The sequence below is a fragment of the Apiospora marii genome (assembly GCF_038362585.1).
Source record: "Apiospora marii strain CBS 49790 chromosome Unknown utg000006l_segment0_segment0, whole genome shotgun sequence".
Taxonomy (NCBI): domain Eukaryota; kingdom Fungi; phylum Ascomycota; class Sordariomycetes; order Amphisphaeriales; family Apiosporaceae; genus Apiospora; species Apiospora marii.
Window position 1 is genome coordinate 644589 of NW_027117378.1, and position 25617 is coordinate 670205.

General features: G+C 54.7%; 9 protein-coding genes across 9 annotated transcripts; 5 read left to right on the plus strand and 4 right to left on the minus strand.

Moving 5' to 3' along the window:
• Window positions 1-452: 452 nt before the first annotated feature.
• PG985_009963 (uncharacterized protein) lies at window positions 453-1625 on the minus strand (the record flags this gene model as incomplete). The annotated part of the gene is made up of 2 exons (XM_066829731.1): window positions 453-875; window positions 978-1625. 2 exons carry the CDS (start codon window positions 1623-1625, stop codon window positions 453-455), a joined length of 1071 nt encoding a protein of 356 aa, XP_066682121.1.
• Window positions 1626-2075: 450 nt separating this feature from the next.
• Window positions 2076-3963, minus strand: PG985_009964 (High-affinity glucose transporter; the record flags this gene model as incomplete). The annotated part of the gene is made up of 3 exons (XM_066829732.1): window positions 2076-2752; window positions 2820-3700; window positions 3785-3963. 3 exons carry the CDS (start codon window positions 3961-3963, stop codon window positions 2076-2078), a joined length of 1737 nt encoding a protein of 578 aa, XP_066682122.1.
• A 1864-nt stretch (window positions 3964-5827) lies between these two features.
• On the plus strand, window positions 5828-7063 carry PG985_009965 (uncharacterized protein; the record flags this gene model as incomplete). Its single annotated transcript, XM_066829733.1, has 1 exon — window positions 5828-7063. The coding sequence occupies one exon, from the start codon at window positions 5828-5830 to the stop codon at window positions 7061-7063; it is 1236 nt and encodes a 411-aa protein (XP_066682123.1).
• A 668-nt stretch (window positions 7064-7731) lies between these two features.
• On the plus strand, window positions 7732-8328 carry PG985_009966 (uncharacterized protein; the record flags this gene model as incomplete). The annotated part of the gene is made up of 1 exon (XM_066829734.1): window positions 7732-8328. The coding sequence occupies one exon, from the start codon at window positions 7732-7734 to the stop codon at window positions 8326-8328; it is 597 nt and encodes a 198-aa protein (XP_066682124.1).
• A 339-nt stretch (window positions 8329-8667) lies between these two features.
• PG985_009967 (NUDIX hydrolase domain-like protein) lies at window positions 8668-9533 on the plus strand (the record flags this gene model as incomplete). Its single annotated transcript, XM_066829735.1, has 4 exons — window positions 8668-8709; window positions 8764-8798; window positions 8897-9210; window positions 9295-9533. The coding sequence occupies 4 exons, from the start codon at window positions 8668-8670 to the stop codon at window positions 9531-9533; spliced, it is 630 nt and encodes a 209-aa protein (XP_066682125.1).
• Window positions 9534-10724: 1191 nt separating this feature from the next.
• Window positions 10725-12838, plus strand: PG985_009968 (uncharacterized protein; the record flags this gene model as incomplete). Its single annotated transcript, XM_066829736.1, has 3 exons — window positions 10725-11161; window positions 11224-11767; window positions 11837-12838. The coding sequence occupies 3 exons, from the start codon at window positions 10725-10727 to the stop codon at window positions 12836-12838; spliced, it is 1983 nt and encodes a 660-aa protein (XP_066682126.1).
• A 2021-nt stretch (window positions 12839-14859) lies between these two features.
• PG985_009969 (MAP kinase kinase MKK1/SSP32) lies at window positions 14860-16466 on the minus strand (the record flags this gene model as incomplete). Its single annotated transcript, XM_066829737.1, has 3 exons — window positions 14860-15001; window positions 15059-15801; window positions 15861-16466. The coding sequence occupies 3 exons, from the start codon at window positions 16464-16466 to the stop codon at window positions 14860-14862; spliced, it is 1491 nt and encodes a 496-aa protein (XP_066682127.1).
• A 1591-nt stretch (window positions 16467-18057) lies between these two features.
• PG985_009970 (uncharacterized protein) lies at window positions 18058-18477 on the minus strand (the record flags this gene model as incomplete). The annotated part of the gene is made up of 2 exons (XM_066829738.1): window positions 18058-18231; window positions 18289-18477. The coding sequence occupies 2 exons, from the start codon at window positions 18475-18477 to the stop codon at window positions 18058-18060; spliced, it is 363 nt and encodes a 120-aa protein (XP_066682128.1).
• Window positions 18478-20239: 1762 nt separating this feature from the next.
• On the plus strand, window positions 20240-22284 carry PG985_009971 (ATP-dependent RNA helicase DBP8; the record flags this gene model as incomplete). Its single annotated transcript, XM_066829739.1, has 3 exons — window positions 20240-20838; window positions 20891-21687; window positions 22022-22284. 3 exons carry the CDS (start codon window positions 20240-20242, stop codon window positions 22282-22284), a joined length of 1659 nt encoding a protein of 552 aa, XP_066682129.1.
• Window positions 22285-25617: the final 3333 nt, after the last annotated feature.

Sequence of the window (25617 nt, forward strand, 5' to 3'; positions counted from 1 at the left end):
GAACTCCCAGAGTCCGGCTGCAGTTGATGATGGTTTGGAGTTGTAGCAACTGGTCGCGGCAGGGGTCAAACACTGCAGAAACCAATGCAGGCAAACCCGGCAGTCAATTGCCGGCTTTCTCACCCACTACTCAAATGGCCAAAGGAAGTTGAGGAGTTGAGCTCAAGTCCTGATAGTAGAGCTTCTAATTTGAAGTGATGATACGGTACTCGCATGGCTCCTTGCTGTGCTGTCATCAATTGACTAAAACATGCCAATGTCATGATCATCCGAAGAAAGATAATTGGCGTAACAATGGCGAATCTGGCGCATATAGACGAGCCTTCTTGGCAAACGGAGGACTTTCCGAGAAGAAACCTTTCCATCTGTTCATCTCTTAATTGAAGCTGGGCGCAATACTGTGCCCCGGGGCTCCTTGTCCACGCGTATGTAGGTAGGTAGTACTGCTGCCCTCACTCGCCTATCCGAACCACCACCTTGCCCTTCGCCCTCTTCGACGCCACCCTCTCGTACGCCTTCTTCACCTCCTCCACCCCAAACTCCGAGTCGATGGGGACTTCCTTGAGCTCGCCCTTCTCGACCCAGCCGGCCACCTCTCGGGCGCCCGCCCCCGAGGGGCCCATGCCGAGGATCTTGTAGTTGATGGGCGAACCGCCGAGGAAGACGGGCCGCAGCTGGTGCATGAGGAAGGGGTAGACGCCCTGCGACGGCCCGCCCGTGATGCACAGGAACCGCCCGTCGGGGCGGAGGTAGCCGGGGCTGCGGGTGTACAGGCTGTCGTCGCCCACGCAGTCGACCACCAGGTCCAGCTTCTGGTCTTGCATAGACTCCCCAATGGCGTGGTACAGGTGTTGATGCGCCGTGTAGTCGATCACCTGCATGCGTTTCTCGCGTTAGAAAGGAACTCTCTCCGGGTTTCACCAGCAGGTAGGTTACCTAGGCAATCGCATGTCCGGAAAGGAAAGGAGGGGTCTTACCTTGTCAGCACCCAGCCTTCGCACCATCTCAGCATTCGCCCCCGAGCAAACACCCACCACGTACGCCCCCCTCGCCTTGGCAACCTGCACCAAGATCGACCCCACGCCGCCGCTGGCGCCATGCACCAGCACCCGCGACCCCTCCCACCTTGTCACCTGTCCTACCCCCTTCGCTTCCGCCTCCCGCATCACCAGCGCCGCCGTCTGGCCCGTGACCCCCATCCCCACGGCGGCCCTCGGCGTCTCAAGTAGTGACTGCGGCACCACCGCGACCAGTTCCGCCGGCACCACCAGCACCTCCCCCAGCGTCCCCGCGCCGAAGAAGGCCTGCCGCACCCCCAGCGCGCCGCACACCAGGGTCCCGATCTTGGCCAGCTCCGGCGGCGCCCCCGGACCGAAGGCCAAGACCTCGCTGACGAAGTCCAGCCCGACGATCGGGTTGCGCCGCCAGGGCAGCCAGGACGGGATGACGTTCATGAGGGCCAGGTCGGCCGGGTTGAGGCCCGCGTAGCGCACGCGCAGGAGCAGGTTGTTGCCCTTGGCCAGGGCGGCCGCGGTGGGCGCCGGGCGGTGCGGATCCAATTCCAGGCCTTTCCGGGTGACGATCCAGGCGCGCATGGTGGCGGGTGGGGACGCGCTGGTCGTCATGGTCGCGATGTTCTTGGGGAGTTACGATTGGAGATGGATATCAATTGAGGATCAATAGTGTTTAAGTCATGTATCGATTCTCTCGATAAGGTGAGTATGTAGGTTTCTTGAAGTGGTTGACCAATGACTTTGAGAGCGTGCTTACGTGACGTTTCATTTCCTGCTGGTTTCGACCTTGTCGCTAGGTTTGTTTCGAATATGGGTCCGTGCGGCGCCTAAAGGGGGCAAAATAGGGGACAGATGATGCCACAAGTCCATCGACCAGAGTGACGCGCTTAGCCAGGCTTCTACGAATGATGCCATTTCGATTTATTTTCTATGTTCTACGTCTTTGAAAGTAGCCTGTGTCCGTCGTCAACCGGCATCATGTAGGAAGCCAAACCGGGCGCGCAAGCCGGACAGCGTCTATGCCATGCTGAGAATCACCACGCTTGAGGGGAAGAAACACATCTACTCATCTTCCTCCACCATCCCGTTCCGCCTCCGTTCCCGCGCCATCACAAAGTCCAGCAGCCCCACGTCGCGCTGCGCAAGCGCCAGCAAAGCCGCGTCCTCAGCGCCAGTGTGACTGCCAAACACGCGATCCATCTCCTCGAGCGTCGCATTCTTGGTCTCGGGCAGCGCGAACCAGACCCAGATAAACCCGCCGACCAGGAAGACCGCAAAGAAGATGTAGGTACCCCAAGCCCAGGCCTCGAGCATGGGCGGGACGAAGAAGGCGATGGCGAAGTTGTTGACCCAGTTGGAGTTGGCGCCGATGGAGACGCCGCGGGCGCGGATGGAGAGCGGAAAGATCTCCGAGACGACGACCCAGCTGGCGGGGCCCCAGCCGAAGCCGAAGCCGGCGATGTAGACCCAGATGAGGACGACGGCGGCCCAGCCGGCGTCCATGTGGCTCGGCCAGTCGTGGCGGAACTTGGCGACGATGATGCCGACCGACAGGATGCTGACGAACATGATGACGGACCCGCTCAGCAGCATCGTCTTGCGGCCCAGCCGGTCGATGAGGAACATGGCCGGCAGCGTGCTGATCATGAAGACGGAGCCGGTGACGCCTGTGGCGAGGAGGGCGATGGTGCCGGTCGAGAAGCCGAAGCTCTGGAAGACGTTGGAGGCGTAGTAGATGACTAAAATAATTCGTGGGTTAGCCTGCTGTTTACTTGAAAGAAGGCCAGGGAGGTCGGGACAACTTACTCGCGTCAATACCGCTCCACTGCTGCCAGAACATGACCAGCCACGCCGTCGTCACCCGCTTAAAGTTATCCCACGAGCGGAAAATCTGCACGTAACCATAGATCTCCCTCTTCAGGACAGCCATCCGCTGCCCCGTCCGATCGTCGCGGATCTCCTCGAGATCGGGGAAGTGCCGGACGAAGTCGCGCTGCTCAAACAGGGCCTCGGCCTTGATCTCGAGGAACTCAGCCTGGACCTCGTCGTCGTCGATGTCCCGCTTGCGCAGCCAGGCCAGCGTCTTCCTCGCCTCCTCGTGCCGGCCGACCTTGACCAGCCAGCGGGGCGAGAAGGGCATCCACCAAATGCCGACGGCCAGCAGGGCGGCGGGGATGCCCTGGATGATGGAGGGCAGGCGCCAGGCCAGGTCGGACTGCCCGTTCGGCCCGCCGATGAAGTTGCAGCCGTAGCCGATCCAGAAGCTGAGCATGATGCCCAAGATGGTGGCGAACTGGTAAAAACTGACAATGAACCCGCGGGTTTCGGGCGACGCGATCTCGGCATTATACAAAGGGCCCACGCCGCTAAAGGTGCCGACCCTCAAACCCGTGAAGAAGCGGCCGGCGTACAGCAGGGCCGGGTTGCCCGCCGTGGCGCCGATGTAGAGGTAGCTCCCCAGCAGGGTCCAGCAGCAGCCCGAGAACATGGCGTACTTGCGCGAGAAGACCTCGCCCACGAAGCCCGCCGACAGCGAGCCGACGATGCCGCCCAGCTGCAGGATCGAGGTGAGCCAGCCCGTCGCCGTCGACGAGGCCACGACGGTCGGGAAGTTCTCGGTGAAGCGGCTCATGACGAGGGACTGCGAGAGGATGCCTTGCTGGTAGCCGTACTCGAAGCCTCCGAAGCTATAAGGAAACGCAATTAGTTTACACGTCCGAAACGAGGCATCGTTTTCAGCCAAGAAGACCCCTCTTATGACTCTGACTTACGATGCGAAGAGTGCGATGACTATGAGCTTCGGGTTCGATGTGATGGACGACCATCTCGTCTTGACGGCGGCGTCGACCCGCTGCTGTGCCGAAAGGGTGACATCGTGGGACTTTTCGATATTGACCGAGTCCTCGACATCCCCAATGTGCTGGGGCGCCGATACTACTTTCTCAGCCATGACGAGCTTTTTCTTCTCTCCCTCGAGATTGAGACGGCCAAGCAAGAGGAATGAATGGCGGAGAGGAGAAACAGACGTGTAGCTCACGATGCGCGCGCGTCGAGGAGGGAGAGGTCCCACCAGCTCCTTTATATATCGGACTTCCACCTACACATTATGTAGCCTCCTCCACCTTTCGGCCTCCCATTACGTACAGTTCCCCTGTCAACACGTTGTGTGCGTGTGGTGTTACCTTAGAGCAAACGCCAAGACAATTCTCCGCGAGTCAGGCGGTTTCTCGTCACGAGATGCTAAGGAGACTAGCCCCAAATACATACCTACCCCAAAACCCGGGGCACCCCGCACGCTGCGGATCCCCGCAAAACAATTCGCGGAGTCTCGCCAACGCGCGCTTTTGCTTTTTTTCGTAGCGCTTTGGCGGGTAAACTCACATCCCTCCCCCACAACCAATCTCCCACTGCAGTGCATCGTGGTGGGTTTCCCTCATCTCGTGCCTTGGAGGAAAAGAATTTGCGGGGCCTTTAAATACCGCGGGGAATGCCGGGGTATACAGGGGGTTGGGGTTACCTAAGTAAACTTGAAAAATCTTTGGCTTTCTCTCCCCTCATCTCATGTTCATTGCGGGTGCTAGTCCGACGACGCAGCATGGATGTGCTTAACCCCTGTCCTGGTACCTTTGTTCGAGTGGTCTGCGTCGGGAGGCAGCGTTGAGCCGAACTCTAACAAAGGAAAAGAATGTTTCATTGCACGCGTGTGTAAAAAATTCTGTTACGAGATCGTGCGGCTAGCCGGCACCGGAACCATCCCGCCGGTTTTCGGCTCTCTTCTCTCTTCCTCGGCCCATGAGCGGCCGTAGGATTCCGATGGGAAATGTCTACTATCATGTGTTTTCTAGACCGCCGTCGAGTCTCTAGGGCTTCGAGCCTTCTCGGTACGTATGCCATATTTGAGTATCAGATGTTCAAGGTGTCTTCACCGACAAAAGAGCTCCAGTCAGACCCAGAGGCGAAGTATTACTTGGTCACGCAGCAAGTGGCCTATATCGATGGTTATTCGAGATATGTGACAGGTATCGAAGCCAATGAAGCCTAGCGTCAGATATACTTCCAGGTAAGGAAGGATTCAAGGGGGGTCATTACCGATCGACTGGATTTGAGTCTGATCGCATGCCAGATTCTCCCCGATATGGGCTAAGCCCTGTATGTACATCCGGGAGAACCTTGCCGATCTGCAGTCTCTTCTTTACCCGAATATGATAGGTCAGTTGGACCTATTCGTTGTTGGTGAGTGTTGATGGGAATAGCGGTTAGTGAACTTCCATTCTTTGTTCCATTCCTCAATCTTGAAATAGTCATATATGGAACCAAGCCGGTCATAGTTGATTGCTTTATCTGTCAGTTTCAACACATATAGAACTTCCATAGCGGCATAGCTCCGGAACAAACGATTATGAATGTCTCCAACTCGAGGCTTCGACACGCCTTCTGTGCTGTTTCGACGCTTGATTCAAGAATATCTAGAGGAACAAAGAAACTTAGCTTGCTTTTCCAAGATTTGGGACGCACGAACAAGCGGTTGATCAATTCTTTGTCAGGAAATCACTGCCCCCTGGACTCTTTCATTTGTAAACTGCACTGCAAATAGATAATATTCCCCTTTGTGGGCCGTTGTGAGGGCAATCCAAAGGGACCAAAGCATTGCCTAGTCAACTGCAGTTGCAAATGAGCCCATTCGTGATTCTCAGGCATTCAACGTATTCTGTGTGTTTACATATCGATTGGGCAGCATTTCCTCGACCTCTGCTTGATCATGATTATGATTATTATACCTATGTCAACATAGAAAGCCACCCCCCTCCATCGCCATGGATCCCATCAACAGAAACCTAGTCCACATCCATGCCGTCGTGCATACACTAGGCCAGGACGTCGAAAGACTTCGATCGGATGTCGAACACGCGAAACTCGCCTCCGGCCCATCCCCGACGCCGACCAATTCACAAGCCAGCGCGTCCACCTCCCTTGGGTCCCGGCAGAGGCGCTACCAATACATCCTGGACCGCACCCGATCCCTGCCCAAGAACCAGTTCCTCGACCTTGTCCAGGAGGAGATGCAGCGCATCTGGCAAGAAGACGACCCGCGCTCCGCCACGCACCTCAAGCTGCCCCGCCACATGATGATAGACCGCCTACGAACCAAAGCCGCCCTGGCCGTCAAGGAGCAATGGACCAAGCAGGGCATCTGGCAGCCGTCCTTCGAGGGCCTCATCCAGAAGCGCTATCTCAACGTGGGCGTCTGGAAGCACCAGGAGCTGCTGCGCCTCATTGACGACCATGGAACCGACCTCGAGAAGTGCCCCAACACGTACGCGCGTCTCTGTCGCCATCGCGACGCCTCGAAGCCGTGCCAGCAGTTTCGGTACCAGGTGGACAAGGTACGCGATCGTCTTCTGGGCGAATGGCGGCAGTCCGTCATAGAGAAGGAGAAGGAAGATACCGCATCAGCCACCAATGTGTTTCTTCCACCCGCCCAGATCGATACGCAGGCGTACCAGGAAGTGCGGAAAGCATGGACGAGGCGCCGTATCTGGGACGAGCAGTGGGAGGTGCTGCCCGGGCAGCACTGGAGCCACGAGCGACCGCTCGAGGAGCTCCTGACGCCGCAGGAGGCAAAGTGGTACGCTGAGTTCAAGGCCAGCTGGGTCGAGCCGGGCTTCGACGGGCCGCATCGTCTGGTTCATAGGGTCGAGTCTGAGAGGGAGGTTTTGGAAATGTTCGAGCGTCGCATTGGCGGCACGATGAGCTTCCGGAACGGCCGGGCAGATCCTCACCGAGGGGTGAAGCGGATGCGACGTTCTTCGTGGCAGGATTCTCTTCCTGACGGCGATTCGACTGGCACCATTTCTAGTGAGGACCCCATCTCCGAAGGCGAAACGCCACCGAGAAAGACGAGGGCGATGGAGGTGCTGGACGCCACAGATGAGCTTTCATCGAACTGCGACGTCCCGGGCTCTCTGGGTCAGGGTAGCGCAAAGAGTAAGAGGCGGGTATGGAAGTCACCATTCGTGGTAGATAACGATGAGAGCAGTGAGCCCCTATAAGTTAGATAACATAAAGGAAATGAAGCTCCCAGCCCAGCCGGACGACAATCCGTATGGGTTTGTCATGTCATGCGAGAAGGAGAGGTACTTTACCCACGCAATGCTATCCTTAACCGATCCATCATGGCAGCATTCCAGAATCTACTGTGCTGTCGGTATCGTCAAGTCTTAGCTGCCCACAGACTCAGGCTCTTTAGTGTCAAAAACATCGCCTCGGAGTTGGCCAATTTGAAAATTGCCAATTCGATTGGCCTCCAATGTGGTTGGGCCGAAATGCATTTGAAACAACCGGTATATCTTGGCCATTTGTGCCTTTACCGCTCCACACGGGCACCCAGACTGTCGTTGTAGTGTGACAGTACCCTATCATCTCCGTAATTGCTTCGCTGTGCCACCCAACCACATTCGTTGGTGAGCTTTCAAGTTGGCGCTAGATGCCGTTATATGCAAGACGCTACCAACCGCCGCTACGACGTAATTATAGTGGGGGACTGGGTCTGTAATAGAAGGCCAATGAACGGGCTGGTATATATTGGGGCCTGTCGAAGACAAGCGCTTATATTTAGCTTCCAGCACGACACCCGAGGCCAGAACAGACATCACACCAAGGTTCCCGACCGATCTTTTAGCTACTTATTTTTCGCTACTATATGCTGCCAAATTCCGAAATGACTCTTGCAAAGTTGCCAGACAACCCCTGGGATGTATCTCCTTCCACAGTGGACGGCAAAGAGATGCCTACCCCGCCCGTTTCAGTAGCTGGAGGAAACGCTAGCCTCTTCAGGTCATCGATTATCTCCAGGGACGAAATCTCGGACTGCCACTGTGGTCGTACCGTACTGTGGCCGGGGACCACGTACATGATTGCGGAGAAAGCCAGCGGCCTGCTCGTCACCTGCGACGGGGACGGCCAAGTTCTGCTCCACGATCCAGACGCCGCCGCGAGTTCCACCACGGATAATAGCAATACTACGACGATGAACTTCCGCTGGCTCTGCGTGGAGAGCAACAACCATTTCGCCTTCCAAAACCCCCAAACCGGCCTGTACCTCGGCCACGACGGCCAAGACCGCATGCAGGCGCGGATTGGCAAGGTCAACGACTGGGAGCACATCATCGCCAGGCCGCATCCGGACGGCGGATATCAGCTGCTGAGCAAGTACTGGTGGCATACGCTGAAAATCATCGTGGTGGGCGAGGACGGGAAGAGCCTGGTGAGACGGATGCACGGGACCACCCGGTTCGAGTTCCAGAAGCTGTGTTGAAAATGTATACCACAAAAGTCCCTATTGGCCTACAGGGGAGAGACGATATGAAGCGCGGGGACAGACAGAAAACCGATTAAGAGATTCCTCCAAAAATTGAAACACCTACTCTCTCTGAACGCAGAAGTCACTGCTGATAAAAGCAGTGTTTTGCTTTGAGCTGTCGTTGTGTGTTGGTCGACGGATGCTGGCCGATGGTTGTGCTGACAGCTGACAGTCAGCTGCCGGGCCGCCGCTCAAAGACATATCCGCAGCAAACGCTACGTACTTGATTCTCCTCTCTGACTCAGTAATCAACCCCTTCCAGCGAATCTCGATACCCACCGCAGACATAACAAGATGGCATCCAAAACCGCCAGAGTCACTGGCAGGGAGCCTCTGGTACGTATCTTCAATTTCTGCATTTTTCGCGATTCATACTGACGGAGAACCTAGGAGAACAAGGACGCGAAGTGGATCAACCTGGAAAAGTAAGCAACTGGCATTACTATACATTCCTACACTACCGGCCATTCTACATCATCATTTCAGAAAGGGAGTAGAGTTGACACTTCTTGAACCGACAAAGAATCACCTACCAGGACGAGAGAGGTAACGAGAGATCCTGGGAGGGCACGAGACGCACCACCAAACCCAAGGGCAGCGCCGTCGACGCCATCCAGATCGTGGCCGTCCTGGAGAAGGCGACGGGCCCCGAGCTGCTGCTGGAGAAGCAGTTCCGCCCGCCCGCCGACAAGATCGTTGTCGAGCTCCCGGCTGGCCTCGTGGACGCCGGCGAGTCGCCTGAGCAGGCCGCCGTGCGCGAGCTCCTGGAGGAGACGGGCTATGTGGGCACCGTCATTCCGGATCGCAGCGGCGGTCCCCGGCCTGTTCTTCATAGTTGTGAGTTACTACTGCCGCTTCAGATAGCCTCATCATCGGGGGGTATGAGCACCCGGGCATGAGCACTGACACCACTGTTTCTAGCTCCTGCTTCGTCGAGCTCGTGCAACTACGTGATTCACGTCAAGATCGATCTCAACGATCCCGCAAACCAGAAGCCCAAGTCACAGCTGGAAGAAGGAGAGTTCATCGAGTGCTTCTCGGTGCCCCTGAAGGATCTCTACATGGAGTGCCGGGCGCTGGAGGCTCAGGGGTATGCCATTGACGGCAAGCTCGGCACATTTGCCGAGGGCCTCGAGATGTCCAAGATGTGGCAGCTATGAACCCACACGTCCCGTATGCGATGATCTTGATTGAACCTCTAAAAAGTACATCCATTTGACATATCATGCCATAAGGTCATGAGAGAGAGGGGATTCCCGGAATACCTGGCACCGAACTCTACATCCTCGTTTGAAGAAGTGATTCATAGGTGACCTCGTAAGAGGGCTATGCATATTCGCAGCAGTCAGTGTGCATATGTAGGCGATATAGCCAAACTTGTCGTCTGTAGGACACTCTCTGGGGCTTGGTAGTTTGAGTGTCCGTCCGTCCATAGCCCAAATGTGAGGGTTTGCTGGTATGTCAGATCAGTCAGGACATCACATTTTACTGCATTTGTCACATCTTACCCCCATCAAAGCATGCGGAATTGGCCATGGGAGTTCGCAATTCGCCAGAGCAAGTCTGTGGCTGCTTGCATCGCGCCTTGGCGCTGCAACTTGATCCTTTAAAATGTCAGCAGGCCTGGCCAACTACCACCAAGCATTGTATTGCATTCGCCCCTCGGCCCATAGGCAGGCACGCGGCAAATGGAAAAACTCTCTGCTGACTGCATACGATATTGTTTGCCAACCGCATATGTGCTTACTGGTGGCTGGTAGAGCGTCAATACCTCTATTCTTCAATGGAGCTTACTTCAAATCTAGGGGTACGTATGCGCTGTCAGTCCCCTGGAAGACAAACCGTTCTAGGCCGTCAGGTTCTTGCCTAGTTTCTTGCCAGAAAAGCGAGTTAAGGGGCGCGACTGCTGTCAGAACATCGTTTTGGGCCTCCTATGATTTGGGGCGCACAGCAGCATCATATCATTTTTGGATTCCTCAGCAAGGCAGATAGTTGCCTGAGTATGGTTCTCGGCTCATGAGAGCCCCGACGTCACGACTCCGTAGCATCTTTCTCCTCTGATTCGCTGTCTGTAAGCACTTGTAGCTGATTGTGGGTGCAAGGCGAATGGCCAGGCGCACTGCGCATTGCCTCTCGGGGCTCTTTCGTAAGGCACACCCCCATCTTGCCCATTACCCCATAAAGTACCCCCGCAAGAGCCCCATGGACCCCCCTTCCGACGCTGCCGAAATTGTTCATACCAAGATTGTCTTATATACTGTCGTTTCTTCTATTGGGCTCGGCTCGCGGACCCCAACTTGCCTGTTCCTCCTGCGCTTAGGTAGCCTTGGGCTCATCCCAATGAAGCCACCATGGCGGAAATGCTCGGTTCGGTGGCCTCGGGCTTCAGCATTGCGCAAGTAGCCGGGTCAGTAGTCAAGACAGGCCTGAAGATCAGAAACCTCTTGAAGGATATCAAGAGTGTCCCCGGAGAGCTACAACAGGTCCAGGTCCAACTGAAATGCATCGATCGGATAGGCCAGCAGCTTGAAAACATCGGCGACAACCCCGCGGAACTCAACGGGGCTCTCCAATTGGCTATCCATCAATGCGAGGAAGCTGCTTCATCCTTGCGCACTCTAGTTGACGAGCTCTCCTCTGAGATTGAGAGAAAGCGCACCAGAGGCAGAGTTTGGGCTGTCCTGCACAAGGAAGACCTGGCCCGCCATGAAAAGCGGCTTTCGGAGACTTTGAACATACTCATGTTGGCTCACCAGATGTATAGCGCAGCAAGACAGGAGTACTTAATGTAAGTCGTCCGCCCACACTAGGTCTGATACAAGGGGAAAAGAGATTCTGACATGTTTCCAGCGCGTTACAAGAGGAACTGCCGTCGGTCATTGTAACCCAGCTCCTCGAGCAACTTGCGGCCAATCCAAACCCGGTCTTCTTCTCCCAGATACTCACCTTCACGTGCCAACCAGCCCCGGGTGCACTGCCTGCGAACGCTGAAGACAAATCAGTGACAGAAACCTACGCTCCCGATACCACTCATGACGGGCTTCAAAGAGGCACGACGAGGATGGGCAGCCAGTCGTCCCCAGTCTCGGATGAACGCCGCAGCAGCCATCCGCTCCGGCTATCTCAATTGAGTCTTCCATCGTGGCTGTCACTCAAAGCCTTGAGGTGGATACTGGATCGTAGCCAATGGGGTTGGCTGTATCCATTCCACAACTTCGCCCGATACTCGATCGATTCGGCCACGTATGATCTCGTGTGGGAGACCATTCAAAGCGGCTGTCTCGAGGATTTCAGGATGCTCACAGAGGGCGGCACCGTGAGCATCTACGACCGTTTCTACATACCTCCCGCCTACGACTCGAGCGACTGGCTCAGGGAGAACTCCATGACCACGGTAGGTCCAAGGCAATTAGCTCCCTTCCCTCCATCAGGCTACCAAGACTGACAAATTCGCACCTTACAGATGGCCATGAGGTCGTCGTCTTGGGAGATCTTCAATTACCTCACCACCCACAACGTTGAGTTCCATGGCATCGCCAAGGTGGAGCCATGGAACGACACCAGCGAGTCCTTCGACACGATCGAAAAGGCCTTGCAGGACCACGCGGACAACCTACCCTTCCTGGGTGTCTGTCTCGCCGGGTACGACGGCGCAGGGTCCATTCCGTGGAGGGTGCATATAGCGATGAGCATTGTCGGCTGCTCCATCATGAGCCAGTCTGACAGTACCGCATACATAGTACGTTATCTTCTATCCCAAGAGAAGAACCAAGATGCCGATGGCGGCACCACCACCACTATCAACAGCAACAACAACATCATCTTGAGGAAGCATGGGTTCGGCCTCCCAGCCGAGTCGGGAGTTCCTGGGAACACCGTGTCACTCCTGATATTCCATCTGGCCGTGTCCCTGATGAAGAGCGTCCTGGTAGACTCGGGTCACCGCGCTTTGGGCTGGTGCGAGCTGCTGCAGGATGTCCTGGCTTCTCTACTACTCGAGTCATCATCAGCAGACGATCGAGGCAAGAAGTCGCTTAACCAGCTGCATCAGCAGATCTTTGAGGCGCTCCCGCTCCCGAAGATCGTTTCACAGCTGAATTACTACGTTCCCTGGCAACTGTCTCCCATCGAGTGGGAGGTGGCAGTCCAGGTACTACTGCAGGTCTTGTCCACCTGCTCGGTCAACCTGACCGGGTACGGTGCGTACCTGAAGAGCAGCAGGCTCGAGACCTTGGCGGAGGAGGCGAAGCAACGGTCTCGGAAACAGCCAAGCCGGCGTCCACTGGGTTGGATCGACGGTTTTCATAACGTGCAGGTAGATGCCATGGTCTACGGGCCCTGCATAGAGGATTGGAAGGTCTGGGTGTCGGAACCTACGGAGGTGTTCGTTGGCGACTTCTGGCAAGGGGTCGAGAGTCCGGAGAAACTATATGTACCTGGAGCTTGGGTGGAGGATATAGGGTAGTAAGGTCGGGAGAGGGCAAACATGGTCGTCTTCAAATGGTGCAATAGGGGGAGCCAAAGGACTGCTGCACAGCCGCCTTCACACTCGCTATTTTCTTTTGTTTGGCCGATTGATTTTGTTCCTGTTTTCTATTTCCTTTCGTTCGCCCTGTCGATTCTCACTAATCTAGGTAAGGTATACATACTCGCTACAATGCTTCGTATAATGATTAATGCACATGATCAGGCCAGTACTCACAATCATTCATGGACACTATATATTGCCCTAAAAAACTTCAACTGTGGTTTGCTATACCAGCTACAGATACTAGAAGACGACGACCATGAGAAGAAGACCGTGTAAGCGGCCCAGCTGCTGCTACAATGGTCATCGAGGGCTTCCCAGGGCGTCTAAGCCCCGAGGAATCAGATCAGTGAATGCAGGGGCTCACGGGTATAATGGAGTCTCTAATCCGACGTCAATTGGCCGCCCCCTTTCACCATAGCTATGATAATAGATTGTTGGTGTACATGTAGTCAATGTGCCTTCAATCTGGTAGCTCCTGCTTGTCCCTCGGGTGGTTACCTACCCAGAAGCGGTGTAGTCTTGGATTGCAGATTCGGACCCCAAACGGGGGCGTTTCCTCCTGCAGGCATATACCGCCCCCAACCAGCCCTTTCCCTCCCCCCTCCCATCCTCCTTCCCCGCCACCCCTGGCCCGAAAGAGAAAAGAAACAGACGCATACCGCTGTACCGTCGCATGGTTGCAACGTGCCAGGTGGATATATACGCGAGGCGCGAAAAGGTTTGCTTGCATCTTGGTGTCTATCTGCGCCTGTCTATCAGTCCCGTCAGATTGGGGGCCAAGTAGGTAAGAGGGGTAGCCCGCCGGCCGGGGTAAGACACGCATCATCAATCGGTCTACGCGCATCGTGGGGTAAACAGGGCAGGCAATTAAGGCTGAGAGAACAGCTTAATGGTGGTGGTGGTGATGATGAGATGGTGTGCCGCCCCAAATGCAAGGGAGTGTTCAGGGGTTCGGAGTCGCCGAGGGAGAGGGGTAGGTGTGGTGGTGCAGCTCACTCGGTGCATGCATGTTGGCGCCGCGATTTGCCCTGCAGCTCCCCCTCCCCCTACGCCGACTTCACTTCTTCATTCCTATTGGGCTTACTCCAACTTATCTCGAAGCAAAATAATTGACAACCCCTGTGTCTTATCAGACGACGGAGATGTAATAGCAATAGAAGACAAAAAGAAAACCATAAGTCACTAAGAGGATGATGACTGCATGCAGCCCACCCCGCGCCCCCCTTTCTCATCTGACGGGAAGAAGCAATCAAGCAAATTTTGACATCCGACCCCCCTCATTGGCACCCACATGCAGGTGGTGGCACATCCCTGGGCCCCAAAAGGTCAATCCAGAAGTCAATCTTATGCATGGAAGCATAGCAAGAAGCTATCGGAAACAGCAAGCTGACGGAACACATTCCTTGCATCGATCTGCCCACGACTGGCGGTAGCAGGGTACCCATGACGTGGGACAACCACCATCGTATCACAAGGGAACTCGGCATGGCCTTGGCTTAGAGTAGAAACACGTTCTTTTTTGTTTTGAATTGATTTATCCAAGAGAGGAAGGATAGGCCTCCTGCAGTGGAACCAGAATACATCGAACCCGCTTCCATTATCTCCATCCATTGAACGCCGGATTTGAATCTTGTGCCTCCTTCTACGTCTATAGCAGACTCGGCTTGATAGATAGAAGTTATCCGACTCCGCCATCGTATAGCTTGATTAGCCTCCAGTCGTGATCTGCGAATCGCTCCTCCTCAAGTGGACAGTCATGGCGTCAAACGGCCAAACATGGCAAGCCAAAAATTTCGCTTTATATACTTCAGCGCCCATAGTCGCATGCCGCTTGAGGGTATCCAGTTAGTAGAATGATTGATCGCTGATCATAATCATATATGCTCTGCTCGTGATATTGTCGCGTGCGACTGTCGTAGTTGAAAACGGTGTAAAAAAGTGAGCACCTTGCTCATCTAGGCCTTCTCCTTGTTATCCCAGCCCCACACTTGGGACAAGTATTTCTCCATGTTGACGCGCTTGGTCTTCATGTCGACCATCCAAGGATGCTCAAGCATCCTCCATGGACTGGCCCGACGCGTCGGCTCCTTCTCGAGACTGCAGGACAAGGTTAGCGTATTGTGACTAATTGACGAAGCACAAAGTATCACTTACCAGCACTCGATGAAATACTTGAAGCTGTCGCTCCAGAGAATATTGGCATCGGGCTCATCCTTGAGCTTTGGAATCGGTTGCCGCACGATATATGTGAGCAAGTCGATCAGGCCAGCCTTGGGCTGCATCTCCGTCCCATCGGCAGGGAATGGGAATCGATGTTGTGCCACCTCCAATAGCGTGACTCCCGTGGACCACACATCGCTGGTGATGGTGTAACTTTGGCCCGTGATACGCTCGGGGGCCATGTAATAACTCGTTCCAATGAAGGTGTTGGCCTCGCCCTTGGTTCCGAAATCTCCAGAAACACCGAAATCGCAGAGCTTCACATCGCCGTTTCGGCAGATCAGAATGTTGCTGGGCTTGATGTCTCGGTGGATAATCTTCTTGGAGTGAAGATACGTCAAACCGGCCAGGACACCTTCAGCGATTTTTCCAAGCACCTTCTCGCCGGTACGGCCGCCTAGGCGTTTGACCTCCTTATATATGCTGTCGAGGGATCCGCCCTCGCAAAACTCCATAGAGATAGAGATGGTCGCAGTAGCTGGGTCGACAAAGGCGCCGTAATAGCGGCAGATGTGCTCCGAGGCGCATTCTTTGTTGAAGTTGATCTCGCGAACGATTTGTTTCTTTACATCCGGATCAGGGTTCGTAGTGATAACCTTCAGAGCAAATACTGTCTTTCCGCCCGTCAGCTTGCATCGGGTGACCGCACCACCGGCACCCTCGCCCAGGCTGCCCAGCTCGACGATTCTCTTTTCCAGGCTGGCAATTCGCCAGCCATCGTCGTTAGGTCCTCGACATCAGCAGTTCGGGCCTTCTCGAGCGTGAGTTTATCAAACTGTGCCTCTAAGCCGTGCATGCTGCCATCGCGCTCCATACCAATACCGCCCTCGCTCCTTTCCGAGTATATAGATCCGACGGCTGATACGGGATCGGGCGTTCCTTGTGGACGCGTTCCAATTCCATATTGTGATGCAAAAGACAAGGCAGAGAACTGGGATCCTGCGGATGTGGGGTTGCTTGCGCGGCCATCCATGGGGCCAAAGCTGCCTGACCTCGAGTGTGCCGCGCTGCTCTCACTGCCTCCGCTTGCTGATTGTCCCGGCTGGATAATACCAATCTGCCGAGGGGGCTGCTCGTATGGCGCTCCTGTACTACCCATGGGAGTAGCGAGGTGAAGTGTTGGTAATGCCGGCCGCGAGTTCTGTGCGGCACCGACTGGTTTGGCATTGGGTGATGGCGGAATGGCGAGGCCCAATCTCGGTGTCCGCCCGCCGCCCGACCTGCCGCCGCCGAGGGCCGGTCTAAGAAGAGGAGCTGGCGAGGACATGAGGGGGACGGGACTGCTCGTATTAGAGAGGGTCGGCGGGGTCGGGGTTTCGAGCAATGGGATCGAGGCCTTCATGGTGAAGAGGGAGCTGTTAGCATTTTGTGTTTCAAAGATGTAATTGCGCCGCTGCGTCTCTCGCCTCGAGCCGTAGGACAGTTTGGCTGGCAACAAAGAAGGGTGACCGGAGAGGGAATGTGGACGGAAAGAAAGGATTCATTTACAGGTTGCGACCCCGATCCAGAATTCTCTTGTTCAGGCATTGTGGCACAGTTGTACAGGCGACTCGAGAGCTGCAGGGGAAGCAGCTAGGCACCGTAGCGTTGAGGGAGTTGCGCAGATGTACAGATTCAGAGTTCGGGGTACTCTGATTGCGGTTGTTTGCCCAACTCTAGGTACAGCCGGCGCAGGTGTGATCGGAGACTCGGAGTGTTTGTTCTCGATGAGATCGGTAGGGCCGAAGCGAGTTTGCTGTGCAGCGATCCTGCCGGCGACACTGGGAAAACAAGTCTGCAAGCGACAAGGTCGACAGAGGCAGGTGAAGGAAGTCCTTGTTGTACGGCAGCCGAAAGCAATATATATATTAGTGCTGTGACGTTGATTTATGTTCGGTTGTCCGCAGAAGGGCGGGCGTTTCTGTGGTGGTTGCCAAGGCCAATCAGGCTCAGCTAACACGATCCGGTCGGTCGGTAGAAAGTGTCAGAGTGTCAGGTTAATAAATCGGGTCAAGTTAGGCGATACCGGTGGTTGATGTATGGTATGGTATGGTGTGAGACAACACAAGAAGAGCAATGAAGAAGGCAGAAAACGATAGCAAGAAGATAGCGAATGAATGGAATATCTTGTCTGGTCGTGAAGCAGAAGAACAAGTCTACCTAAAAGGCCTGGAGGGTTGGAAGAGGCAGCAGGTGTCTGTCAACAAGGGAGGACGACGACTGTTGCAGGTTGTTCCCGTGCGTGACCCCCCTCCATTTGAGGGGAAGGGTTTCTAGTATGTGGGTGAGTGTGGACGGAGTGGAGAGGGAGCAGGTTTGGGCTTGGGTCCTTCTGGGCTTTGGGCGTGTGTTGAGGGGGAACGCGCCACTACCGGTCTAGCGGTTTGGGTACGTACAGGCCCGGTGCAGGCCCAGTGGACGGTATGACCCTTGGCCCCAACCTTGGGTGCAGGGATGCCGGCATCAGATCCAGAAATCTGTGCGTGTAGCTTGGGCTTAGGCGCCTAATCTGCAGGAATCAAATCGCAGGGGTGGAGGCCACAATGCCAGACCTGACACCTTTGGCATTGATTTGATCAATCCGTTGATGAGACACAACGCATACCGTCCGTCAGTCAGCCAGTCCAAATGGGGAGACTAGCTCACAGGCAATTGTGCCTGTCATATTCTGTCAGCGCATAGACTGGCTGATCAATGGCCTGGAACGGCGACGACTGACCTGCCTTTGCAAGCAGTTGGGAGCGTCGTGTGTTTGATGGCCATTTCAACAAGTGATTGACATGTTGGCAGCCTGCCTCGGACGGCAATGCAGACTGGACACTTGAAGCTGGGGGCTGCTTTCAAAGGTACATATTCCGTACCTTGAGATGTACTTAGTGGTCCAACTTGGCCGACGGACCGAAGTGCAACGGGTGCATTAGCGGGGTCGCCAGTAACTGCTTTGATTGATGGCCCTAACCCCTCCAGCGTCGGTTTCCTGTGCTAGGACTTGAATCCGACTGGCACATTCCCCTACTGGCAATGTCAAAAGGTATGGGGAACCAAGTTTGAGACAAGGCCTGGCGGCTAACGGTGCTAGGAGCGAAATTCGTGTGAAAATTGCGGGCAACGGCTGAGATGATCAGATGCTATGTACGAAGTCTGGTGAAGCCATTGTTTGCTGCACTCGCCGTCGTACTACATACGGGCCTGTAGCCAACCACTCGGATCACATCAACACACCCATAGGCATGGCCATTGACTAGGTATGCCTCTGCGAACCTCGAACCTCGCAGCCGCCACTCCTCGCCGAATTGAGCCATGTCACCCCCACCCCAATCCAGTCCAAGGCGACCAAGTGTGTGTGCATTAAGGAGACGTCGAGAGTCGGCCATTGTAAGGCAGTAGTTATGAGAGGTAAGCAGTGCAGGATGCATTCCGCCCTCACTTCATCTCTACCGCCGCATGCAACCGCATCGCGCTGCCAGACTCGCCGTCTTGGCGCTGATCATTTGTGTGCGTGCCCCGGCATGCCCAGCATCACCAGTGTCATGGTAAAATGACGGGTTGACAGAGGAGCTGACGGATGAGTAAGATTCACCAGTCGCTCATTTCCATCCCAGGTATGCCGCTCATCAAAGCCCGTATGTACCGTGCCGCGGAATTGACGTGTATCAAATGCGCGTACCCAACGTTACATGGGACTTTGCCTACGGTACTTCGACTTGCGACATTGGTATGGGATCGCCGAAGGCTTTCTGCTTCTTTTTCGCGACGCACTTTTTGATAACGCCAAATGCTGCAGTGTCCTTTCGTGTAGCATATGGGTGCCAGTAGTGCTGACACCGGTCGCCAGCTCCAAACGAAACATTTGACTCCAACTTCTCCTGTCGGCACTGGCCGAGGTGGTTATGTAGAGCTCGGCAGGGTCATATGCAATTAAGATGGGGTCCAATGGGTTGCATGTAGGTAGGGGAAGAACAGGCAGGTCTCAGATTCTCTGCGTGCCCTCAACGACCGTTGTCCGCCCTCCTCGAACATGGGCGAATCAGGAGGAGGTCATCCGAAACATCGTGGATAGCTGTCTTCTTGCTCAAGCTTAACAGAGTGTCATTCGTTGATGGGACCGATACATTGTTATTGCCTTTCGCAATTGTCGGACGATTAACCCACCTGCGAGCCAATTGAGACAGCACATCCATAGGATATTGATTTGTTTTGACCCATTGCGAAACTGCGACATCGAGTGACGACTTTGCGGATTTCGATATTGATACAGTGATTGCGGGCTGGCTGGTTGGCCATCGCTGGGGTCGCATTGGCCCCCTGGGCAAGATGATCGCTTGGCTTGCCCCAAGCAGGCCCATTGCATGACGGACGAGATGAAGGAATCGATGCGGCGTGTTCCAACCACGATTGCACTGCGCCGATCCTCTGCCTACACTGGCCCTGCTGGCGTCTAAAATGTTATGGGTAGCTGTAAGGGGGGACTATCACACATCCAATTAATTCCCAGGCCACTTGGATCGATGGTAGGCTCGGAAGCAACTGGGCACTCCCCGACTCAACCATCCAGGCTTCCGGGGTTTGTGTACCCCACCTGGAAGGCAATGGCAATGGCAAGGCTTGCACTGTGTCGAACGATTCCGACAACGACTGCATTAATTCCTAGGTTAATAGCCAGTATGCACCAAGGACATGGTAGATGTATGTACATGGAGTAAGTACTGAGAAAGTTATCAATGAAAACCCCCTGTTAGCCGGATTCCTTCGCCGTAGTACGATTCTGTAAGCGCCGAGCGCCTAATTATACGCGATTGCCGGCGCTCATTGGCCGACTAAGCAAGCCCCTGCAAGAACAAACCGGCCAAGTATCTCAAGGAGCTACTACTCCAATTGAAACGATTATTCCGGTGGAAAATTATCTCATGAAATGTATCGAATAAATACTGGATGAAATGGAATTTCTAATACATTACTTCCCTCGCATAATCGAGGAGTAAGTGGAATAATCGAAGGTATGTAAATGGTGGTTATTCCAGCGGTCGCTTGCCAGCTCCACCCTAGTCCAATAAAAAAAATGCCGACCCCACTAGAACTTTGTCGCTTCACCTGTAAATCTCACCAAGATTTTCACATCAATCCATTCAGATCACCATGGCGCCCAGAATTCCCCAAAAGGAACTCGCGTCACCGTTGTCCGACTCGGATAATGAGTCCGTCTCCATTGCTGGGAGTGCCGGCGAAGAGGAGAGTGGAAGCGACGCCGCCTCCTTGTCTGGATCCGACTCGGACTCGCTGGACAGTGATACGCCCAGGAAGAAGCGCAAAGTGAGCATCGACGTTGAAGTCGATCCGGTGGACGATGAGCCGTATCAAGCCGGAATCATCTCCTCCATAGCGGCACCCTCGCGAGTCGGAAGGAAGGCACCGGCCAAGGCAACACAGGCACCTGCCGCGCCGGTTGACCTCGACCTCGTAACAAACACCACCCCAGCCAATGTCCCCCTGGAACTGAATACTACGTTCGAGTCACTTGGCTTACGGCCATGGCTCGTCCAGTCTCTATCCAACATGGCCATTCGGCGGCCCACGAAGATCCAAAAGGAGACCATTCCGGAAATTCTGCAGGGCAAGGACTGTATCGGTGGCAGTAGGACGGGTTCCGGAAAGACTGTCGCATTCGCCACGCCCATCTTGCAAAGACTCGCCGAGGATCCTAGCTGCATCTTCGCCGTTATTCTGACTGCTACGAGGTATGTAATTACGCCAAAGACTCTCTTCCTTGCCGCTAACTAACAAATCCAGGGAATTGGCACTGCAAATCTTTGAACAATTCAAGGCCATCTCGGCCGCCCAGACCTTGAAGGCCTGTTTGATAACAGGTGGGGCGGATATGAGATCTCAAGCGATTGCATTAGCACAGAGGCCGCACTTGATTATTGCAACACCTGGTCGTCTCGCAGACCATATCCGGAGTTCTGGGCAAGATACCATTGCAGGACTGAACCGAGTCAAGTTCTTGGTCCTCGATGAAGCCGATCGCCTTCTCTCATCCGATGGCCCTGGCAGCATGGTCCCCGATCTGGAGGAGTGCCTCGGTGCTCTTCCGCCATCAGATGAGAGACAGACCCTCCTCTTCACCGCCACCATGACCCCCGAGGTCCGCGCCCTGGAGAGCCGGCCCAGAAAGCCCGGCAAGCTGCCCGTCTTCGTCTCGGTCGTGGACAACCAGGCCCTCGCCATCCCGTCGACGCTGAGCCAGATGTACATCCAGGTCCCCGTCACCCACAAGGAGCACTACCTCCACACCTTCCTGCTGACCGAGCAGAACGTCGAGAAGAACATCATCGTGTTCGTCAACAAGGGCCAGACGTGCGAGTACCTCCACCACCTGCTCCGCCTGCTGGACCACCGCGTCGTCTCGCTCAGCAGCAAGCTGCCGCAACGCGAGCGCATCAACAACCTGGGCCGCTTCCGCGCCTCGGCGGCACGTATCCTGGTGGCGACCGACGTCGCGGCTCGTGGTCTCGATATCCCCGAGGTCTCCATGGTCGTCAACTACGACCTGCCGCGCAACCCGGACGACTACATCCACCGAGTCGGTAAGTGGTTTTGGGTGTTTATTCCTTTCTGTGCCAGTTTTATTGCCCGTTATCCCAGTGTTTACTCCTTCCTATTTCAGTGTTTATTTCTCCTATTCCAGTGTTTATTGCCCCTATTCCAGTGTTTATTCCTCCTATTTCAGTGTTTATTCCTTCTTAATTCGGCATTTATTCCTTCTCGGTCCAGTGTTACTCCCTATCGTCTAGTGTTTATTCCCCATTATCCCCGTGTATCGTGAGGGACGGAGTATCCACTTATTCAAGAAATTTCCCTTGTTCCCTCTTGATCATGTTCACTCCAAAAAGAGTAAATACTAACGCTGATTCTCGATAGGTCGTACGGCGCGTGCGGGGCGTAAAGGTGACGCCGTCTCCTTCGTCGGCCAGCGTGACGTTGATCTCGTCCTGGCCATCGAGAAGCGTGTGGGCCGGCCCATGGAGGCCTGGGAGGAGGAAAACGTCAACCTCGAGACCCGCGTTATTCGCGACGCTCTAAAGCTGGTCGGTGAGAAGAAGCGAGAGGCGCTGCTGGAGATGGAGGAGAACCGTGAGGTTGGTGGAAAGAGGAAGCGCGGCATGCAGAAGTTGCGAGCCTAGATCTGGACCTCTCGCCGCGGGCATTCGGCTGCATTTCATGATTAATTGGGCAATAGGTTGTTAATCCACGATAGACCTACCACATAGACTGGCGCATGGTGTCAAAAAGCGTTTTTATTTGATGACTATAGCTGTTGCTCTTGGTATAATACTTCCCGTGAATGATCGCTAACCTAGATTATCCGACAAGTACCATGGCTAATGGAATAAACATTATTCCAATAGCTCCGAGTGATCCCGGGTACGAGTACAGTCATTCTAGACATTTTGCATTATTCTACTGCTATTATCTCACTGCCATTATGCGACTACCTTTATTCCACTATCATTATTCCACTGCCATTATTCCTGAATCTCGTTCAGTTCCTGGTCCACTGGTCCTTCCACTCCAATTGGTATCCCGGGAAATTTGTCAGACTCACGATAACGAACGCGCCTAACCAGAACCGGATGCTTCGACCGGCTATGCGGCTCCATTGCATCGTATCACATCAGGACACCGAGGACACGGCGCCGAATGAAATGGACGTAAGCTGACCGCAGCGACTACGCCAATCCACCAGCTTATCTCTTTTCCCATGCAACCCCTGGCAGACAGGGATGAATGAGTACGACAGCTCAGCCCTATCGCGTGGCCACCCTGTCGCGTCCAGCTAGCTGCTCACTCGCATCCTTTGGGTTAGCATGAAACACAGCCTCTTTGCCCCTCAAGGGCGGGGTCCGGAGGATAAGGATGGAAGGGGATGGGGGCCGGGTCGGTGTGTATTACTTCAGCTGACGCTGTCGCAAGGGAAACGTAGGCTGTTGCTGTTGCTCGTAGAGAGAAGTACTTACGTATCGTATGTACTGTCAGCATGCCTGCTTACATATCCAGTTTCGCAATGCGCCCTTGACAAATACATAATGCACTGCTTTTCCCCCTTCCCTACCCTTCGTACACAATCTGCCAATGTGGGTACGGGTGCTTGAGGGTTTCCTTTTCCAGCGTGAACTGTCATCATCCTCCCCTGCCCGTCGGTGAGTGCAGTTACGAACCACAATCCCGGAGTGAGAAAGTGGGAAAGAGATTGCGCGTGGGTGCATAGATCTGCGCAGTTCCAGATATGGCATTCCTGCTCTCTATACTTTGCATGCCCAGCTTCGTGGATACTTGCAGGCATGCAATGTGCACAAGGGGATCGGAAGCGGGTTTCGGGCTCGGCGCCGTTACAAGCCCCGATAACACGTTCAGAGGGGGTCTCCGTCATACGCCGACGCGTGCTCACGTCACCTACTCAGCCACACATACACAGGTAAATAGAGGGTCCCGGTGCTTGCCCGGACGGGTCTGCTTGACCCCCGCAACGGGATGCAATATGAAATAGTTATTTCCTGACCGAGCAGCAAGCGCATCCCAAGTGCGGTTCGTGGTCCCCAGGTACGGAGACCCCTTTTCCGTACTAAACGGTAATGTAATGTACAAGTGAGTTATCTTCATGAAGGAACCACCCCATGGCGCCTCCATACAACTGCAGTGCATTGGCAAAACTTTGAAACATATCAAGGTATGGTGAAATTGTAAAAGAAGCTCAAGGACCCCTAAGCACGAAGAGAAGAGGGGTCAATTAGATCCCAAGGACGAGATTCAGGAACACGTAACGTAAGCACAGGCATGGTCTGGTTGGCTGCGAGATGGACGACCGCCAAGCCCGATGAAGGATCCCAGGGTCAAGGCAAAGAAGCTTCATATTAGGCATGCGATCAGCAGAGGGCCCTGCCAAGAGGACGAAGACCCCTCATCCTCGGTGTAGTAAACTCCCTGTGTCCCTATGTCCTGTGCCCGATCTATCTCAATCCCCTGGAAGACTGGACGGCGGGTAGGCAAGCCAAGGCCTCATGGACAAACAACACCCCCTCACCGGCCGCGGCAAACAGACCGGCACGATCGAAAACCAATAACCAAGCAGCTTCGGACCATCGAGTATGGCGAAACAAGGAGGAACAGAGGTTCTTGGCCTAGATCACCAAGAAAGGGGGAGATCGGGAACCAAATATACTCAACCCACCCACTGCGCAATGCGGCGTGCGCGGCATCTGCCCAAGCGGGCGCCAAGGCGGGGGTCCCGCACGTCGTCGACGAGGCACGGTTTTGCTTGCGCCCCCGCGGCGGCCGTGCCAAACTCGAATATAGTGACGTCGTCCACGGACAAGCCTGCCGGTCTGGCTTGGCTGCAGCGCCGGTAGCCGGGAACAACCACTGAAGACCACTTTCCCGTACCATGGGGGCGCTGGGCATGATTCAAGGCGGTTGCGTGCTTTTCACTGTCGATGCCCACCTGGGTTCTAGAAGGGGACCGGCAACCCGGATGGGATGAGTTTAGAGGCAGGGCTTGGGCTGCCCGAGCCCATCAACTCGTCTGATATACTCAAGCGCAAATAAGAATGACATCCGACTTTAGACTTCCCATCCCCCGACCTAAAGATGGGATAAGGTATCCGAAGAAGGGGTCCATTTCCGAAAAGCCTCATTGAAACGGATCGTTACCTACTGGGCCGCATAAGTAAGCTACATCGCTAGCATCTTCTGTAGCTTTTGAGTTGCGGGAAGGGAGCCGCATCAATCGAGAGGCATCCATCGATCGCCGATCTGGGGTCAAAAGGGGGATTTGTTCAAAAGGTACATGGCTTCCGTTCGCAGAAACGGATTGATTCCACATCAAGTCACCCATTACAGTACCAGAAAACCTTGATTTTAGAGTTGACGTGTCTGACATCCGTTCCGCCCAGCCTTTTCAAGACGCGATGACGGCATTTTGAACGGGTTTGAGGCTTGGCTTTGATTCAAACGGGAAGTGGGAGGATAAGAAAAGAGACACGCCGTCCCCGAGCCGAGACAAGGTCACTCGGGAACAACCAAACAAAACTCTCAGGGGCTTAAAGCAGGAAACTTAGATAATCCCGAATTGACAGCACAGCAAGCGACACAAAGACGTGTCAAGGTGTGCGTACAGGATTGTAGGTGGACAAATCAAATGACCTCCTCGGGACCGTCCAGCGGACTTTGAGGAGCATCCAAAACCCGAGCCGGAAGACGGGCTCGGGCTGGTTCATGTCAGGAGGGGGGATGTTAGTTCTTCCAGCTGATGAGGGGGACATTTCGTAATTGGATTGATTGGCAAGCAAGTGGCATATTGAATTGTAGAGTTCAGCCGGTCGTAAGAACCGTCGGCGCTTGTCTTGGCGTTCGGATTTACCAGACATGCCATATCCCCGATTGAGTTGCGTTGTACTTGTCGCTCGCTGCTGCTCCACATTATCAGGGCAGACTTTTTGCGTGCCTCCTGCACCACACGG